Genomic DNA, 20,844 nt, shown 5'->3' with positions numbered 1-20,844 from the left:
GTCTGTGTGGGTTTCCCGTGGGTGCTGCAGTTTCCTCCCACAGTCCAAAGATGCGCAGGTCATGTGGATTGGCCATGCTAAAATTTCCCCTCAAGTGTCCAAAGATGTGCAGGTTGGGTGGGGTTACAAGGTGGCAGGAATAGAGCGGGGGTAGTGGGTCTAGGTAGGCTGTGCTTTCAGCAAGCCGGTGCAGACTCGATGGACCGAATGGCCTTCCCCTGCACTGTTGAGTTCCTATGGTTAAACGCTCTAACAATAAAGTATGGTAAGCCAACTTGTAGAATTCTGCCTTTGTTACCACAGAATCTCAACGGGACTTAATTCCTGGTTGAATTTTTAAAAAACTCTACTTCTCCCAATACATAAATTATACGACACTTGAATACAGCTGCCTTGGCTGTACTAGTAATTCATAACACTAGCTTAACATTCAGCTGTTACAGTGGTTACAGCATCCTTCCACGTAAAGTTCCCTGCATGTCCTTGCAATTCAGACCCTTCTCACACAGGTCAACCACAAGTCAGGCCTTTGTTATCACGCATGCAAAATAAATTTATAGGGCCTGCAAACGTACATGAATAGGCTGGGCACAACAAATGTTCAAGGAGCACTGACAGGAGGTGGCAGCTAGTTACTTATTAAAGTACAAGTAAAAGGTCCTACATACCAACTGTTCAAATGCTGCAGCCCGATTCTGATAAAATGTTGAAAGATCCTGTTTCTGATTGAGTGGACAGAGGCTAATTGCCTCCGTGTAACATTGAATAGCTTGTTCAAATTTTCCAGCTTTAAAAAACTTGTTTCCTTTATTCTTTGCAGATTGGGCTCGGTCTAATAAGCTCTAAGGAAGGAAAATTATATTTATAGTGGATAATAACATTTTGGTTTCATCACACCATCACCCCCCCCCCCCCCCCCCAAATCCTGGCTAGAAACGATACTAATGAACTAACAGCTTATTTTATCATTGACAGCAGTTTCTGCTTCCATCCTTATTTCTGAAAAAGTATCACTGCCTGTCATTTTTCTCCTTTTTACCTCCTTAACACTCCTGCCAAAAGTGGAGTCTGCCATGTTACATAGTTATCAGTGTGTCAGGTGCCCACTTTTCATGCTACTTTGTACAGCATTACAGCAGAAACCAAAAGACTCAACAAGAAAACTGAACCTGCATCCACTAAGGGCTCTAACATTGTACAATGTCACTTCAACAAAACATGCTGTCTTAGATAAATACTACTACTAAGACAATTTTGTATCCTTGATGAAGATCTTCTTGATCCTTGATGTGGAACCTTACACTATGTAAAATAAGAGCTTGTGGTGTAAGGTGTAACACATTAGCCTGAATAGACTCAAAACAGAGTGTAGGAATAAATGGATATTTTTCTGGTTTGCAAGATGTGGTGAAAGGGATCACCATTGTGGCCTCAAAAAATTATAATTTATCAAAGACTTGGATAAATGGACCAAATGTATGGTTGCTAAATTTGCTAATAACACAAGGTAGGTAGCTAAGCTGTGAAGAGGACATAAGGAGTCTTGCAAAGGGATATAGAGAGGGTTAAATGAGTGGGTGAAAATTTGGTAGATGGAGTACAGTGTAGGAGAATGTGAACGTATCCAATTTGGCAGGAAAAGTAGAAAAGTAGCATAATATTTAAATGGTGAGAGAACTGAAGGATCTGGGTCCCCTAGTACATGAATCAGGAAATGCTAGTTTGCAGATACAGCAAGTGATTGGGAAGGCAAACATAATGATGTTGTTACAACTTGCAAATTGTAACTGTCTCATCTATCTTTAAGGAATGTAGAGTGTAAAAAGGTAAAACTTTAATAAAAATTTTCAACAAAAAATATAATTATGCTGTTTATTGCAAGGGGACAGGAATATATAAACAGGAATGTATTGCTACAGTTGTACAGGGTGTTAGTACTATGTATAGCTTTGGTTTTATTAATTACTAAAGGATATAAATTCATTGGAAACAGTTCGGAGAAGGTTCACGACTGATAACTGAGAGGGGCGGTTATCTTATGAACAAATGTTAGAGAGGCTGGGCTGGGGACTTCTGGCGGCAGCCATGAGCTGAGCTGTCGCATGCAAGATGGCTCTCGTAAGAAATCCTCGAATACGACAATTTAAGCCCATCATACGGGCACCAAAAATAACACCCCCCCCCACCACATCAATGGGAAATAGGAAAAAAAAGAATGGGTAAGAGCCAACCGCCCAGCAGAAAAGCCAGCAAGGACGAGAGAAGGGAAACCTCAGTCTCGGAGCCGGCAGCACACGAGGTGGGAGGGACTGCCTCCAAAGAGTTCTCAGTGCAGACCTAAGCTCTGATGGACAAACTTATGGGCGTCATCACTTCCAAGCTCCAAGGGCATAGGGAAGTACTGAAGACCAAGCTCCTGGCAGCTGTCATGACAGCAGTGGAAGCAGCAACAGCCCCTATGAAGGAGGCTACAGACAAAATGGAGTGGACGGCTTGAGGCCCAAGCATCAACAGCGAGGGACCTCGAGAAGGCCGCCACAGACCAAGGGAACTGGATTGTGGCACTTGAAGCTGAGGTGGCGAGCCAGATCGAGACCCGGAAAGGTTTTAAAGAAGTGCCAAAACCTAAGAATCGTGGGCTGCTGCAAACTATGGAGGGGAGGAAACCGACAGAATACTTATTGGCGATGCTTGGGAAACTGGCAGGCAAGGAGGGCTGCGCCAAGCGCCAGGAGATGGAGCGTGGCTATAGGTCTCTTTGGCAGCGGCCCAGAGCCGGGGAACCTCCACAGGTGATAATAGTAAAGTTCCACAAGTATCGGGACAAAGAGCGGATCCCGAGGTGGGCGAAAGGCATGAGAGGGTGCAAGCGGGAAGGACATTCCATTCACCTGTATCAAGACATTGGGGCAGGCTTGGCCAAGTTCCAGGCTAAATTTAACAGCTTTGACTCCACCCAATATGAAAGCAAGGTGCAGTTTGGCGTTGCTTTACCCTGCCAAGTTATGGGTCACATACCAGAAAGAGAATTATTTTGACGTCCTAGAGGCCAACAAATTTATCCAGGAGGAGGCCTGGGCAGGCAGTGATTGCGCACATAGTCTAGAAGGCAAGTTGTGAGAGCCAAGAGGTACAGGAATGAATGCGGGCAGAGTTGCAGAGATGGCGGGGGTGGGAAGGGGAGGAGGGGGAGAAAGAGGCAGGGGGGGATTAAATAAGAGAACCTGACCAGGAGGGGAGCTGTTATACCAGCGAGTAAGCTGGCTATGGGAGTACAGTGAAGGAGGTAGGTGCACCTGGCTGGAGGGAGAGGAATGACAGAAATTCAGGGGAAACAAAACACAAACGAAGAGAGAGGGGCAGGAAGAGACTGAGGGAGTTGCACAGAGGTGAGAGGAGACAGGGTGAGAGATGGTGGGGCGGGGGGGGGACATTGAGCACTGGCTGCAACAGACAAGATGTGGAGGTGGCAAAAGAGAGGAAGCAGTTGGTAGATATTTTGAACGACAGGGCCAGACCCACAAGGTGAGAATGGTTCACCCCACAGGAGGCAATCTAGATAGTTCCATGGAATTTGAGTGGCCTCAATGGGCTGGTGAAGACATCCAGAGTCCTCGCCCATCTCAAGAGACTGAGGGTGGAAGTAGCCTTCCTACAGGAAATGCATCTGGGTAAGAAAGGGCTGGGCAGGACAAATATTTCATTCATATTTCGACACTAGGACAAGGGGTCGGCCAAATTAGTTCGCAGGACAATTTCATTTATAGCACAAGCACAGTGACAAACCCAGGGGGGCTGTATATAACAGTCAGTGGGACCCTGGAAGGAGCACCAGTAGTTTTGGTAAACATATACGACCTGAATTGGGACGACGCAGAGGTCGTCAAAAAAACAATGGCCGAAATCCCAGACATGAACACCCACCGACTCATCATGGGCAACTTTAATTGTGCTCATAACCCAATGTTGGACAGATCCAACCCCAGGACAGGAACTGTGTCAGGTATGGCATGGGAATTGAATGCCTTTGTGGAGCAGATTGAGCAAATCAGTGCCTCAAATATTACTTCCATGAAACAAATTCCATACGGTAATTTCTCTAATCCAATATACCACATGTGCTGCATTCTATAAATTAGGGAAGATGATGGCAAATACACACATTTCCCTATCCATATGCATGACCTCCAAGCTCCCTGTTCGCCACTTTAATTACCTTTTCTATTCTGATTTTCCTAACCAGGTCTATCACAAGATAGGGACAGTATAGTGGCAAGCACTAATGCATCACAGCCCCAGGGATACGGGTTCAATTCCAGCCTTGGATCACTGTCTGTGTGGAGCTTGCACTTTCTCGCCGCATCTGTGTGGTTTCCTCCCAGTCCAAAGATGCGGTTAGGTGGGTTGGCTATGCTAAGTTGCATAGACCCTCGTGTCTAAAAGGTTAGGTGTGGCTACTGGGTAGGATGGGGGCTTGGGCCTAGGTGGGGTGCTGTTTCAGAGGGTCAGTGCATACTCGATGGACTGAATGACCTCCGTCTGCACTGTATATTCTATGTTCTGTGTACTTTATAATTGGTTCAGAGATAGAATTTTCATTCAAGGGAGAATCCATTGATCATTTTGAAATATAGCAACCAGAGAGAGAGGGGGAAGCAGGTAAATGGATGTCAGAGCAGGTACCTTTAGTTGCAGGAGTATAGGCAGCTCTATGATATAATTCTCTGCACCATATTACAGTACTTCCCTTCCCCATTCTCTCTCTCGGGCTTCCCTTCCCTATTTCCTCTCTCGGGCTAGCCTTCCCCTCTGCTCAAATATACCCCTGCCAGTTTCTAACTACTGCCCTTGTGTCAGCCTCGCCCTGCTCCCCCGATCCCTCTCTCCCTTCCTTCCATACCAGACCCTCCGACTCATTCTCCCCTCGGCCGCCGTCCTCCTTGGGCACTGGGCTGGAGCTGCCCTCCGGCGCTTTCCTCTCGCTCCGCTTTGACACCGTCCTCTTATTCCACAGGTAGACTGCGCCGGCCCCCAGAAGGAGGGGGGCGCCAATGGCGACGGCCAGCTGCCAGCGGGACAGGCCCGAGCCGGAGCCGCTCTGCGAGTCCACGGGTTTCAGAGCCGCCATCTCTGCGCTGGCAGCAAGAGGCCGAGGTCAAGAGGAAAGGCACCCGCCCGCAATCACTTCCGGAGCACATCCTCCTCCAATCACAGCGAGAGCCAGCCCCGGATGGCCGCGGCCGGAGAGGAGTCGCTGCAGCGCCACCGCCTGGCGTGGAGGAGCAAAGGACGGACGCAGCTCTGCTTCTCAATGCCTCCTATCACTTCTCTTGATACATCACAAATGTTTTCCTTCTGGAGTTTTCTCCCTGCTGACTCACAATGCTGCCTGTGCCGGTTTCCCCCTAACCCAGGGATCCCCAGCCCATTATCTTTCCATATCAGATTTCTGCATTTATTGATTTTTTAAAAAGTATTTTTATGAAGGTTTTGCAGAATTTTCATAACAAAACGGTAGTAACAATAACAAAGCAAACTAGAGTGAACATTAACATAGTGCGAAAAGAGAATATACAATAACAATTAAATAGACATTACCCCATGCGCCTCAGTCTTCCCACACCATCCCAATGAAGCAGTCACCGCCACCCCCCCCCCCCCCCCCCCCACCCCCACGGATTGCTGCTGCTGACATTTTCATTTTCCCCGAGAAAGTCGACGAACGCTGCCACCTCCGAGAGAACCCTAGCGTAGACCCCCTTAAGGCAAACTTTATTAAACACAACCAGCAGGCCTGCTGCTGGGGCCACAGGGCTGCCCCGCAGCCTATAAATGTCAATAACGTCTTGTTAGAATCAAATACCTGCAGCACTCCACCACCTCTTAGATCAAAGCAAATCACTGAGGATGCCGGAGACGGAGACAATCCCCCCTCCCATCCCCCCACCCCACCCAGAACAGACAGAACAATTTCAGCAGGTCTGACAGCCTCTGTGGAGACAGAGATCTGCAGATGGGATTAGCTTTGTATTTGCAGTTCTGCTTCCCGTTCACTGGACGAAGAATGATCCAGATTCCAAACCTTAGCTCCGAGGTTCTCTCTCCACTTCGTGTGACCCCCCACCAAAAAAATAGGTTAAGAGTTCCAGTCGCCTGAATGAACAGCCTTGGCTCGGGGAAATACTAATTCTGTTGTAAGAAATCTGCAACAACAACAAACAATCCCGCGCGCCCAGCCTGAAATGCCACGGCCATGTCCATTTCACACGAGCGGCGTTGCTGCACTTCGGGCAGTTCAAGGTCCAGGGCAACGACTCCCACCAAGTGGTAACTGACCTTACCCCGGTCTTGCTGTTTGCCAATCAGCTCCCTAACTCGCCGGAGAAACCAGAGCTTCACCGGAGCGCCGGCGACGCTTCAGCTGTCTGTCCTTTGAAGTCTCAAAACTCTTGCGAAACTTTGCTCCAACTTTTTTTCCCCCCTTGACCACACGCCTGAGACCGTTTGACGGTGCAGAGGCCAACAATCATGAGTTCGCTTCAGACGTCCTTTTGCAGCCGCGAAAAGGGAAAAGTCTGACATCTGGTTAAAGTTACTGAATGTGCAGCACATGCATCTGAGGGAGAAAGTTTCGCGGATCGTCGCTCGGGTGATTCAGAAACATTTAATTTGTTATCAATTGGACAGCGTTCGGGTCCTGTCCTGACCATCATGGTATGTTTTGAGGGGCAGACAGTTTTTGTTTTTTAAATGAGAGAAAGGTTAGTTGTGTACACAGTGAATTGAAGATCGGTCCTGGACAGAATATAGAAACGAAACAATTTCTACCCATTAAAAGTTGTGAGGCTAAATGAGAACTATTTGCCAAATGGCTCTGGGGTGACTCGTGTGTCCAGCAGTGGGTCCGGGAAGCGGTTCGCGTTACTGTACAGAGTGGCTGAGCTGTGAACGCCGCCAAGTTGTATTGTAACTGCTGAATTTTGAAACTCTTTATTCTACATTTTCAGTTTTTCTCCTTGTGAAAATTTTTAAAAATTATACTTGTAAGGGCGCCGAAGTTCAGCTTGCTGGGGCGCCAGCAACCCTAGGGCCGGCGCTGGGTACACTCGGGGGCTTCGAGTCCCTCCACATTAATAAAATCCGTCTCCAGGCTACTACGGAGGCAAAGGCCAAGACGTCGGCCTCTTTGGCCCCCTGAACTCCGAGGTCTTCGAACACTTTCATAACGGCGGCTGCAAGTGGCCGCGAACATGTTCGCGGAATGCCCATGCGCACACAATGATCGACGCGCATGTGCATTCCGCAAACATATTTTTAAAAATGTGGCTGCCCATGCGCATCCCCCCCCCCCCGACTGCGCTCCAACAGCCATCTTCTTAATCGCGGGGGTCTTATTCGGCCACACAAAGCCCAAAATGATCCTACTCACCCGCTTTAAAAAGGCCTTAGGGATAAACTAATGTGGCAGGGGGATGGGAACCGATGCAGGAAGTCGGAAGGGGGTAAAACAGGGACAGAAACAAAAGGCAGTAAGGGGGTGTGGTGAATGTAACTCCGTAATTCACACTATTGTATATACATGAGACCATGCATTTGTAAGCGCAGTTGCGTTGCCCGACCACTAGGGGGAGTAGCGCTAGGAATGCTTAGGAGTTTGTACAGGGCTCCACCCTTGGTTCCGCCCATGACTCCTCCCCCGGACTGCTATATAAATACCAATGCTCAGAGCCAGTTGTTCAGTTCATTGAGAGTTCAACGCGGAACAGGCTGGCTCTGTTGTAAGTAGATTAAAACCACTGTTCATATCTTAAAGCACGTGTCTAGTGAATTGATGGTTCCATCAGGGGGCCCACAAACCTCTTCGTCCGCCAGCAGCTCCACATCCAGTCTCCAGAGTAGGTGTTGCCCTCTCTCCTCTCTAAGCCGCAGGTCCACCCAATGCGGGGCATGGTCCGAGACTGTGATTGCTGAGTATTCTGTCCCCGCCACCTTTGGGATTAACGCCCTGCTCAAGACGAAGAAGTCTATGCGGCAATAAACCTTATGAACGTGGGAGAAAAAAGAGAACTCCATCGCTCTCAGCCGCGCGAACCTCCAGGGATCCACACCCCCCATCTGCTCCATAAAACCCTTCAGTTCCTTAGCCACTGCCGGTCGCTTCCCTGTCCTAGACTTCGACCGGTCCAGCTGGGTCAATGGCTGTGTTAAAGTCTCCCCTCATGATCAGGTTGTGTGACTCTAAGTCCGGGATTATGCCTAGCATGCGTTTCATAAATTCCACATCATCCCAATTCAGAGAGTAGATGTTCACAAACACCACCCGGACCCCCTCCCACTTTCCACTCACCATTATATACCTGCCCCCCTTATCTACCACAATTCTCCCAGCCTTGAATGCCACACCCTTACTGATCAGAATTGCTTCCCCCTGGTCTTCGAATCCAGCCCTGAATGGAACACCTGGCCTACGCATCCCTTTCTCAAACTCGTATGATCTGCAAGCTTTAAATGTGTCTCCTGAAGCATTGCTACGTCTGCCTTTAACCCCTTTAAATGCACGAACACGCGCGCTCTTTTGACTGGCCCATTCAAACCCCTCACATTCTATGTGATCAGCCTGGATGGGGGGCTAACCCCCCCCCCCCCTCCCCACCTGCCAACTAGCCATCATCCTTTTTTTGGCCAACATCGAGCCCGCGCCCTTTGCTTCCTCGAGCGCCCCCACAGGGTGCCACCGCTCCTGACCCTCAATTGGTACCCCAAAATTGATACCTCCTCTGTCAGCAAAGCAGCATCCTACCCTCCCCTCCCCCCCAAACAGCCCCACGACCCCAAACCCCCCGCAAAGCACCAGCTGAGCATTTGCTCACCCCACACTACGCTCCCAAGAGTCAGCTGACCCATGCTGACCCCGGCAGCTCCCGCCCTGGCACCGATCAGACTGTCGCCTCATTGTCCGGACCCCTCTCCCCACATGAATAAACCAATTAAACTACCTCTCCAGCCCAAAAGAGTAAATAGTAATATGAAACAAAAAATAAACAGAAGACACTAACATTGCCCGTGAAGAGACACTTGTTGAACCAAGGCTCCAACTTCCCGAAAAATCGAACTAAGTACAGGGCCCCATCCCCCCTCCGTATCTCAACTTTGCCGAAAACACAGCACCCTCCAGCCACCACCACAGCCCTTACACGCACCCAACATTGTATGCAATCTTATATTAGAAACATTACCGTGTTACCCAGCCCCACTGCCGCATTCCACCAAAGCTTAACTGTCCTTTAATTCGAGTCCAGCTTTTCTTGTTTGATGAATGACCCCACCTCGTCCAGCGTCTCAAAATCGTGATGCCGTTCCTTGTACGTGACCCATAGCCTCGCTGGGTGTAGCATCCCAAATTTCACCCCCTTACGAAAGAGGGTCGCCTTCACCCGGTTGAATCCAGCATGCCTCTTGGCCAGCTCCGCACCCAGGTCCTGGTAGATGCGTATCACGCTGTTCTCCCACCTGCTGCTCTGTTCTTTGTTTGCCCACTGCAAGCCAAGTTCCTTGTCCAAGAAGTGACGATATCTCACCACCATGGCCTTCGGCGGTTCATTCGCCTTGGGCTTCCTTGCGAGGGCTCTGTGTGCCCCGTTCAGCTCCAGGGGTCGACGGAATACCCCCATCCCTATCAGCGTCTCCAGTATCTTGGACACAAATGCTCCCACGTCCCACATCCGACCCCTCCACACCTTCGGGGAGACTCACAATTCTCAAGTTCTGTCTTCTGGACCTGTTTTCTACGTCCTCCAGCCTCTCCTGCCACTTCTTGTGGAGGTCACCCTGCGCCTCCACCTTAAGGGCCAATACAACCAACTCGTCCTCATGGTCGGATAGCTTTTTCTCCATCTCCTTAATCGCTTTCCCTTTTGCCACCTGAGTTGTGATCATTTGGCCCATTGATGCCTTCATCAGGGCCAGCATGTCCTTTTTAAGATCAGCAAAGCAGCCCCTAAGGAACTCCTGTTGCTCCTGTGACCACTGCGCCCATGCACCCTGGTCTATACTGGCCGCCATGCCGTGCCTCGGCGCCCGCTCCGCACGCTTCTGTCTGTTGGGACTTAAACGCTTCACCCAGCCACTCCTGGCCCAGCTATCCATACAACAGAGAGGGAATCCTTTTGGCAGTGTTCTCTTCACCAATCTGCCCCAAAAAGTCCATGAAAACTCCTGAAAAAAGGTCCGAGAGTCCGTTCCAGACGGGAGCTGCCGAATGCGCGACCTACTCCTCCATGGCCGCCACCGGAAGTCCTGCATTTATTGATTTAGGAGAGCATAATTCATACATTACATTCTCAGTGTTTCATGCCTGCTATCAGCATTTTTGGATGCTTGGTCAGCATATTAGCACTTGGTGTCAGAAATCAGCGACAATGTACTTCCATTCCTGTTGAGTCCAGCTTTGCATTGAATATATTGGATATGTAGAACTATTCCTCGCATTACTCTCCAAGTGCTAACAACGTCAATGCTATCTCTTTACTGTCGGTAAATCAGCAGCAAAAACAATTTATTGGTATTATCACCTTGGTTTGCCTCTCCACAGATGCTGCCTACTCTGAAACTTGTTTTTATTTTTCCAGCAACCATGGTGTTTTGCTTTATTCGTTCTTGGGCTTTGTTGATTGGGCCAGCATTTGTTGCCCTTCCCTAACTGCCCTTCAACTGAGTGGCTTGCTACTGAGTAAACTACATTGCTGTGTGGGACTGGAGTCACATGTAAACCAAATTTCCTTCCCTGAAGGACATTAATGAACCAGATTGGGTTTTTACAACAATTGGCAATGATTTCATGATCATCATTATACTTTTAATTTCAGATTTTTATTGAATTCAAAATTAAAAAAAAATCTTTATTGTCACAAGTAGGCTTACATTAACACTGTAGTGAAGTTACTGTGAAAGGCCCCTAGTCACCATGTTTAGGCGCCTGTTCGGATACACTGAGGGAGAATTCAGAATGTCCAAATTACTTACAGCACATCTTTCGGGACTTGTGGGAAGAAACCAGAGCGCCCGGAGGAAACCCAACCAGACACTGGGAGAACGTGCAGACTCCACACAGACAGTGACCCGAACCGGGTATCGAACCTGGGACCCTGGCTCTGTGAAGCAACAGTGCTAACCTCTGTGCTACTGTGCTGCCCATCTGCCATGGGATTCGAACCCGGGACCCCAAAACATTACCATGGGTCTCTAGAATACTAGTCTAGTGCCAATACCACTATGCCACTGCCTCCCATTTATAGGACATCTAAAAACAGAGGAAAAGGCCCAAGGCCATTCATTAGACAACATTGCATACCAAGCCAAAGGAGATATGAATGATAAAGGGGAAAAACCTGATCAAAGAGGTCGATTTTAAGGAAGGGCTTGAAGGAGGAGAGAGAGAAGTGGTGAGGCAGCCAGGTTTATGGGAATTAAGATTTCAACAAGGCTGGTGCAACCACTGGACAAAATAGGCAGTCACCGGGGCGGCAAGGTGGCACACTGCTGCCTCATGGCGCCGAGGACCCGGGTTCGATCCCAGCCCCGGGCCACTGTGTGGAGTTTACACATTCTCCCCGTGTCTGCGTGGATTTCAGCCCACAATACAAAGATGTGCAGGGTAGGGGCATTGGCCACTCTAAATTGCCCCTTAATTGTAAAAACTGAAAAAAAAATAAGCGGTCACCTAGGGTAGAGTGGCATAATTTAGTGGGAGGTGGGACAGCAAAAATGTGTATGAACGCTTCATGAAACTACATTATAGAGTCAGTCATGCAGCACAGGAAAGGCCCTTTAGCCCAGTGCATCTGCACCAGTCAAAAACAACCATCTAACTATTCTAATCCTATTTTCCAACACTTGGTCCATAACCTTGTATGTCTTGGGATTGTGAGTACACATCTAAATACTTCTTAAATGTTATAAGGGCCTCTGCCTCCGCCACCCTTTCAGACAGCAAGTTCCAAACTCCTACCACCCTCGGTAAAAAGTTTCCCGTCACATCTTCTCGAAACCTCCTGTCCCTTACCTGAAGTCTATGCCCTCTAGTCATTGATCCTTCCACCAAGGGGAAACGTTTCTTCCTGTGTTCTCTGTCTATGCCCCTCATAATTTAATACATCTCATCTCAATCATGTCCCCTCAGACTCCTGTGCTCCAAGGAAAACAATCCAAGTCTATCCAATCACTCTTCATAACTAAAACTCTCCAGCCCAGACCACATCTCGGTAAATCTCCTATGCACTCCTACCAGTGGAATCACATCCCTCCTGTAATGTGGATTCCAGAATTGCACACAATACTCGAGCTGTGGCCCAACCAATGTTTTATACAGTTCCAGCATAACCTCCCTGCTCTTAAACTCTATGCCTTAGCTAATAAAGGCAAGTAAACCATAAGTAAACAAACAGGCTTCAGCATTGGAATGAAAGGTCTGGATCTACTGACATATTGCAACATATTCTGGTAAACATATAGATTTGCATGTATTTACATTACCGTCTTTCGCAAAATTTCATCTTATATTCCTCGTTCTGTTTATGCTACAGTTTTACAAATTTGTACACCTACATGACTATTCCAAAAATGCACACCAGCAATAATATCAAAAAAAGTTATGTAACGTAGCCCACTTCATTGCAATGATTATTGATTGTGAAAGTTGCGAATAACATCATCAGGTAATTGGGGCAGGAACACGTAGGATCACATCAAGTGTACCATACTGCACATTATAACACACATTTCTTCAAGTACTTATCCTTTTAAAAAATTTATTAATTTATTATTTAAATAAATTTAGAATACCCAATTCTTATTTTTCCATTTAAGGGGCAATTTAGCATGGTCAATCTCCTACCCTGCATATCTTTGGGTTGTGGGGGTGAGACCCACGCAGACACGGGGAGAATATGCAAACTCCACACGGACAGTGACCCGGGACCAGGATCGAACCCGGGTCCTCGGCGCCGTGAGGCAACAGTGCTAACCACTGTGCTACCGTGCCGCCTTTCTTGTACTTATCCTATGAAGAGTGTAGAACAATGAGAATTTACAATCAGTACCATAATATTCGTCTTTTTAATGGGGAGATGGTGGCACAGCAATAATGTCACTGGTCTAGTAATCCAGATGCCCAGTCTAAAGCTCTGGGGACACGGGTTCAAATCCCACCATGGAATATAAAACAAGTCTTCCAACGGTGACCTTGTAACTTTCATCAATTGTTGTTAAAACACATATGGTTCACCAATGTCCTTTAGGGAAGGATATCTGCCATCCTTACCTGGTCTGACTTACATCTGAATTAGGGATGGGCAACAAATGCTGACTTTGCCAGCGATGCCCACATCCTGTGAAAAATATCTGTAATTATAAACTCGGAATTTTAATTAAATTATTTTCCCATTCAAAAACTTATCTTTAGCCAAATAAGATGGCAAATTTGCATTAATCTTATAAGATAGCTGCCTATGACCACAGTTAAATTTAGTTTTCAAAAGTTAATTGTCAGTGTATGGGGGCACAAGGCTGAAGGTTCGCCTGGGACACCTAATACTCTTGCACTAACCCTGGTGCCTCGGGCCGAATGCATGGAAAAGGGAGTGGGAGATGCATGTAGTGCTAGAGTTGACAGAATACTGGGTTGTCAGAGGGCTGTAGGACTGGAAGTAGCTGCAGAGAGAGGGAAGGTTGAAGACATGGAGGAATTTGAACACCAGGTTGGAAATTTTAAATTTGAGGTGCTGGTGGGCTGGTAGCCAAGGCAGGTATGTTCCATACAGGAACAATAGGTCAGTTGGATTTGGTCCAGATTAGGTTCAAATATAGATGCCGGGGGGGGGGGGGGGGGGGGGGGGGCAGACAGCATTGAAATAATGAAGTCTGGAGTGAACAGAGGTTTGGATGTGGGCTTCAGCAGGGGATGGACTGAGGCAGGGTTGGGGACAAGCAATATTACAACAGTGGATGATGGTGAGGACATGAGGTCATAACATTCCTGTGAAAAAGAGTTCCAATTGAACTAATGGATCTGTGAAGTACAGATTTCCCAGATTTTCTGATACAAGCAAGTGCACCATCACCTGGCAGGACATTATAGTGAGAAACAGGTTGTGTTGTTGAAAATACGGAAAAATCTGTCATTTGAAACATGGAAGTCTGGCAAAATCTGGTCTAAGAGAAACATGAGAGGATACAGGGGAAGATGGTAAAAGAGTGGGGGGGGGTGTGGCATTGTTAATCAAGGAAGGTATTACGGCGGTAGAAAGGACGTTTGAGGACTCGTCTACTGAGGTAGTATGGGCCGAGGTTAGGAACAGGAGAGGAGAGGAGTTGTCTATAGACCTCCGAATAGTTCCAGAGATGTAGAGGAAAGGATTGCAAAGATGATTCTCGACAGGAGCGAGAGTAACAGGGTAGTTGTTATGGGGGACTTTAACTTTCCAAATATTGACTGGAAATACTATAGTTCGAGTACTATAGATGGGTCAGTTTTTGTACAGTGTGTGCAGGAGGGTTTTCTGACACAGTATGTAGGCAGGCCAACAAGGGGCGAGGCCACATTGGATTTGGTACTGGGTAATGAACCCGGCCAGGTGTTAAATTTAGATGTAGGTGAGCACTTTGGTGATAGTGATCACAACTCGGTTATGTTTACTTTAGCAATGGGCAGGGATAGGTATATACCGCAAGGCAAGAATTATAGCTGGGGGAAAGGCAATTATGATGCTATTCGGCAAGATTTAGGATGTATAGGATGGGGAAGGAAACTGCAGGGGATGGGTACAATCGAAATGTGGAGCTTTTTCAAGGAACAGCTACTGCGTGTCCTTGATAAGTATGTACCTGTCAGGCAGGGAGGAAGTTGTCGAGCAAGGGAACCGTGGTTTACTAAGGAAGTTGAAGCACTTGTCAAGAGGAAGAAGAAGGCTTATGTTAGGATGAGACATGAAGGCTCAGTTAGGGCACTTGAGAGTTACAAGTTAGCCAGGAAGGACCTAAAGGGAGAGTTAAGAAGAGCGAGGAGAGGACACGAAAAGTTGTTGGCGGATAGGATCAAGGAAAACCCTAAGGCTTTCTATAGGTATATCAGGAACAAAAGAATGACTAGAGTAAGATTAGGGCCAATCAAGGATAGTAGAGCAAAGTTGTGTGTGGAATCAGAGGAGATAGGGGAAGCGTTAAATGGATATTTTTCGTCAGTGTTTACACTGGAGAAAGACAATGTTGTCGAGGAGAACACTCAGGTTCAGTCGACCAGGCTAGATGGAATTGAGGTTCAAAAGGAGGAGGTGTTAGCAATTTTGGAAAATGTCAAAATAGATAAGTCCCCTGGGCCAGATGGGATTTATCCTAGGATTCTCTGGGAAGCCAGGGAGGAGATTGCAGAGCCTTTGTCCTTGATCTTTATGTCATCTTTGTCAACAGGAATAGTGCCGGAAGACTGGAGGATAGCAAATGTTGTCTCCTTGTTCAAGAAGGGGAGTAGAGACAACCCTGGTAATTATAGACCTGTGAGCCTTACTTCGGTTGTGGGTAAAATGTTGGAAAAGGTTATAAGAGATAGGGTTTATAATCATCTTGAAAAGAACAAGTTGATTAGCGATAGTCAACACGGTTTTGTGAAGGGTAGGTCATGCCTCACAAACCTTATTGAGTTTTTTGAGAAGGTGACCAAACAGGTGGATCAGGGTAAAGCGGTTGATGTGGTGTATATGGATTTTAGTAAGGCGTTTGATAAGGTTCCCCACGGTAGGCTATTGCAGAAAATAAGGAAGTATGGGATTGAAGGTGATTTAGTGGTTTGGATCAGTAATTGGCTAGCTGAAAGAAGACAGAGGGTGGTGGTTGATGGCAAATGTTCATCCTGGAGTTCAGTTACTAGTGGTGTACCGCAAGGATCTGTTTTGGGGCCACTGCTGTTTGTCATTTTTATAAATGACCTGGAAGAGGGTGTAGAAGGATGGGTTAGTAAATTTGCAGATGGCACGAAGGTTGGTGGAGTTGTGGATAGTGCTGAAGGATGTTATAGGATACAGAGGGACATAGATAAGCTGCAGAGCTGGGCTGAGAGGTGGCAGATGGAGTTTAATGCGGAAAAGTGTGAGGTGGTTCACTTTGGAAGGAGTAACAGGAATGCAGAGTACTGGGCTAATGGCAAGATTCTTGGTAGTGTAGATGAACAGAGAGATCTTGGCATCCAGGTACATAAATCCCTGAAAGTTGCCACCCAGGTTAATAGGGCTGTTAAGAAGGCATATGGTGTGCTAGCCTTTATCAGCAGGGGGATTGAGTTTCGGAGCCACAAGGTCATGCTGCAGCTGTACATAACTCTGGTGCAGCCGCACCTGGAGTACTGCGTGCAGTTCTGGTCACCACATTATAGGAAGGATGTGGAAGCTTTGGAAAGGGTTCAGAGGAGATTTACTAGGATGTTGCCTGGTATGGCGGGAAGGTCTTACGAGGAAAGGCTCAGGGACTTGAGGTTGTTTTCGTTAGAGAGGAGAAGGCTGAGAGGTGACTTAATAGAGACATATAAGATAGTCAGAGGGTTAGATAGGGTGGACAGTGAGAGTCTTTTTTCCTCGGATGGTGATGACCAACACGAGGGAACATAGCTTTAAATTGAGGGGTGGTAGATATAGGACAGATGTCAGAGGCAGTTTCTTTACTCAGAGAGTAGTAGGGGTGTGGAACGCCCTGCCTGCAACAGTAGTAGACTCGCCAACTTTAAGGGCATTTAAGTGGTCACTGGATAGACATATGGATGAAAATGGAATAGTGTAGGCTTCAGATGGTTTCACAGGTCGGCGCAACATCGAGGGCCGAAGGGCCCGTACTGCGCTGTAGTGTTCTATGTTCTATGTTCTATCCCATGAAGGGTTAATAGCAGCTGCAAAGAGCAGGATTATAAAATGCAGATTCTTTCTCTCAAGCAGGCTTAGCAAACACACAGGATTCTTGTATGAAGCTAAAAACAATGGTTCACACCCCGTGAAAAGAGCGAAGGGAACTTATTTGGACTTCTCTCAGTGGTCTACTACCAGCACTTTGTATAGGTGCTGGGCAAATGGTGCACATGCAGCCAATCCCAGCACATCATATTGGGGTGGCGAGCTGGTGTAATGGATATCTATTCTCTTTCTCCCTTTTATGCACCAGGGAACTGAGCATCCCTGGGTGAAACAAAGACAAAATGAGCCCTAATATCCTGTAATGTAACATCACCCAGGAGTTAAATAGAAGTTCTAGTTATGGCTTTCTGGAATTGACAGTAGTCGCATCATAGTTTGCTTCCAGTTTAGAGGAGTGAAAGAATAGATATTATTTTATACTGTGTGTTTTAGGATATAAGTTTAAATCAAATTTGTTAAAGGTTAAACAGCATCTGTACATAAAACGCATACATTAGCTTCCACCTATCCATGGCAAAATATGTATTTCTCCATATTTTGGTGAACCCAGATAAATTGCTGAACTGGGAAAGGTTGTCCCCCATTTAACCTTCATAATTGGCAACTTATGGCGATCAAACTGTTTGCCAGTTACTTTCTTATCTGTCCAGGATACAGGCACTGTTTGCATGGCCGCAGTGGCCATCACTGAAAAAGAGGCGCGAGTCTTCGCCTTCAACAGCTGCTATTCTAGTGCTAATGAAATTCCCATAGGGTTATTCCGCGGGGCATTCCAGGATGCTGACGCAGTGGATTTGTAAACATCGTTATCCCATTCAGAAACCCACCTTTAGCCAAACAATGTGGCAAAATCACTGTCAGCAAAACCGTCTGATGAGATAGTTACTAATGACCACGGTTAAATCAATAGGTAACATATCAAGACCAATATGTGTAAAGGCATTATCTGCTGCTCATCCATGTTACTATCCCTGGACTTGAATATTCTAATAGGCTCCTGCTCAGCCTTTCATATTCTATCTTACATAAACTTGGCATCATGCAAATTCCTGCTGTAATATGACCTTGGTTACACTAAGTACCATTCACCAGCACCATCGTGCTCGCTGATCTGGCTCCTGGTTCGGCAACACGTCCATTAAAAATTTTTTTTAAGTGCCCAATTCTTTTTTTTCCAATTAAGGGGCAATTTAGCATGGCCAATCCGCCTAACCAGCACATACGAACATAAGAACTAGGAGCAGGAGTAGGCCATCTGGCCCCTTGAGCCTGCACCGCCATTCAATGAGGTCATGGCTGACCTTTTGTGGACTCAGCTCCACTTTCCGGCCCTAACACCATAACCCTTAATCCCTTTATTCTTCAAAAAACTATCTCTATCTTAAAAACATTTAATGAAGGAGCCTCAACTGCTTCACTGGGCAGGGAATGCCATAGATTCACAACCCTTTGGGTGAAGAAGTTCCTCCTAAACTCAGTCCTAAATCTACTTCTTCCCCTTATTTTGAGGCTATGTCCCCTAGTTCTGCTTTCACCCGCCAATGGAAACAACCTGCCCGCATCCATCCTATATATTCCCTTCATAACTTCATATGTTTCTATAAGATCCCCCCTCATCCTTCTAAATTCCAACGAGTACTGTCCCAGTCAACCACTCCTCGTAATCCAACCCCTTCCGCTCTGGGATTAACCTTGTGAATCTCCTCTGCACACCCTCCAGCGCCAGTATGTCCTTTCCCAGGTAAGGAGACCAAAACTGAACACAATAGTCCAGGTGTGGCCTCACTAACACCTTATACAATTGCAGCATAACCTCCCTAGTCTTAAACTCCATCCCTCTAGCAATAGGTTGTGGGGGTGAGACCCACACAGACATGGGGAGAATGTGAAAACTCCACATGAACAGTGACCCGGGGCCAGGATCGAACCCGGGTCCTCGGCGCCATGAGGCAGAAGTGCTAACCACGGCATCACCATGCTTCCCCTCACACTGCCGTTTTAAAATTCTCATCCATGTATTCATATCCCTTCAAGACTTGTCCCATTGCGTGCATCATTGAAATCCCCTTCAGCCGCAGCCACTGTATCTCTGTAATCTCCTTCACAACTCTTTTAGATAACTGTGTTCATCTAATTCTGGTCTCTTAAATATCCCATTTTAATTGTTCCACTGTTGTTTACCATTATCAGGAAAACAGATATATACATTTTATGTGCAATTTTAAGTGATCTATATTTGTATTGTTAAATATTATAAAATGGTATATTTTTAAGTAGGTTTAATTCAGTGCTGCTGTGTAAGGAAGGATAAACGTACAATTAGATTCATGCTAAAGAAAGGAGTTTGTATGTGTAGGGGTTTGGTTTTAGTACAACCATGCTTCTATTGTGATTGACATGATGTGGAGATGCCGGCGTTGGACTGGGGTGAGCACAGTAAGAAGTCTTACAACACCAGGTTAAAGTCCAACAGTTTGAAACAAACCTGTTGGACTTTAACCTGGTGTTGTAAGACTTCTTACTGTGCTCTATTGTGATTATAGAGGGTTATGGCATGAAAAGTAAACAAGTTGGGAGATGTAAAATTCATTGCTTAGCAACCAGAGGTAGTTAAACATTTTGAGTTTAGATTTAACTGATTTCATAGCAATTTGTTTAGAAGGCTACAGAATGAACATATTTCTCTCAGCTTTGCTAGAAGGAATACCATACCATGGAATAATGGTTAAGAAAACAAGTGCCGGAAACATAAAAGAAACATAAAAGAACAGTTAGTTTAAAAAAAATTTTTGAATACCCAATTCATTTTTTTCAATTGAGGGGCAATTAGCGTGGCCAATCCACCTGCCCTGCACATCTTTGGGTTGTGGGGGGGAGACCCACGCAAACAAGGGGAGAATGTACAAACTAAAGAACAGTTAACTAGAGAAATAAAGAGACATTTCCAAGAAGTCTAACACAAAGAACGAAGGAAACAGAGACTCGGAGAGAGTACTGTTCAGCAAAGTCACAGAGTTAGATGGGCATTGGATCGTTAGAGGCCAGAAATGTATCTGTAGTAGTGCTAAGATTTGTTCGAGCTTTGTTTGAAGTGATAGCTGGAAAACCCAGAATGGATTCTTAAATCAAACAGCTGATGGAAAGCTTTGTTTGAAAGAAGATTTTAAAGCTTTTTTTTGGGAGTGGAGCTTGGAAACACTCAACGTGACAATCATCTGAAATGAAACGAGATTAAATGAAAATTGCTTATTGTCACAAGTAGGCTTCAAATGAAGTTACTGTGAAATGCCCCTAGTCACCACATTTCGGTGCCTGTTTGGGGAGGCTGGTGCAGGAATTGAACCGTGCTGCTGGCCTGCCTTGGTCTGCTTTCAAAGTCAGTGATTTAGCCCTGTGCTAAACCAGCCCCATCTGGGGGAATTGTGAGAGAATGATCCACGAATGATGAGACATTGGCCATTTGGTTTTAGAGTGGGGTCCCCGGCAGGATTCTCCATTTCTGAAACATAGGGCTGGATTCTTCCACCCCGGCCTCCACAAGAACGCCTTTGGTGAACCCTGGACAATGGGGGAGTCCATTGACCTCGGATGCGGCCAGGGAATCCCATCCCAAGTGTTCACGCCAACGCAGAATTTGTGGAGTTCCATGACAGAAAAACCACACCTGGACCATTTACACTACTGTTCAGGGGCTAGCACTGGCGCCATGTGGAACACAATCGATTCTAAGGAGAAATGGTGCCAGATTTGTCGGTTTCGCGGTTGACACTCAGGAGGCTGACAAGCTGCAGCCACATATACACACTTCACTCCCCACACACACCAGCCCAGCCAACAAGATGGCAGAAAGACACGCAGCCTGACGTTTCACAGGCCCCGAGCTGGTGGCCCTCTT

General features: G+C 46.6%; 1 protein-coding gene across 1 annotated transcript in view; it reads right to left on the bottom strand.

The window, feature by feature from the left end:
* Positions 1-5,170, bottom strand: part of tomm70a (translocase of outer mitochondrial membrane 70 homolog A (S. cerevisiae)) — a 54,050-nt gene extending 48,880 nt beyond the window's left edge. The window contains exons 1-2 of the mRNA XM_038801736.1: positions 4,901-5,170; positions 669-842 (exon numbers count right to left, since the gene is read on the bottom strand). Coding sequence (XP_038657664.1) covers positions 669-842; positions 4,901-5,128 — 402 coding nt within the window. The 5' untranslated portion in view covers positions 5,129-5,170. The remainder of the gene's footprint in view (positions 1-668; positions 843-4,900) is intronic.
* Positions 5,171-20,844: the final 15,674 nt, after the last annotated feature.

Source organism: Scyliorhinus canicula, chromosome 7 (assembly GCF_902713615.1).
Source record: "Scyliorhinus canicula chromosome 7, sScyCan1.1, whole genome shotgun sequence".
Lineage (NCBI taxonomy): Eukaryota > Metazoa > Chordata > Chondrichthyes > Carcharhiniformes > Scyliorhinidae > Scyliorhinus > Scyliorhinus canicula.
This window is presented reverse-complemented; position numbering and strand designations above follow the sequence as displayed.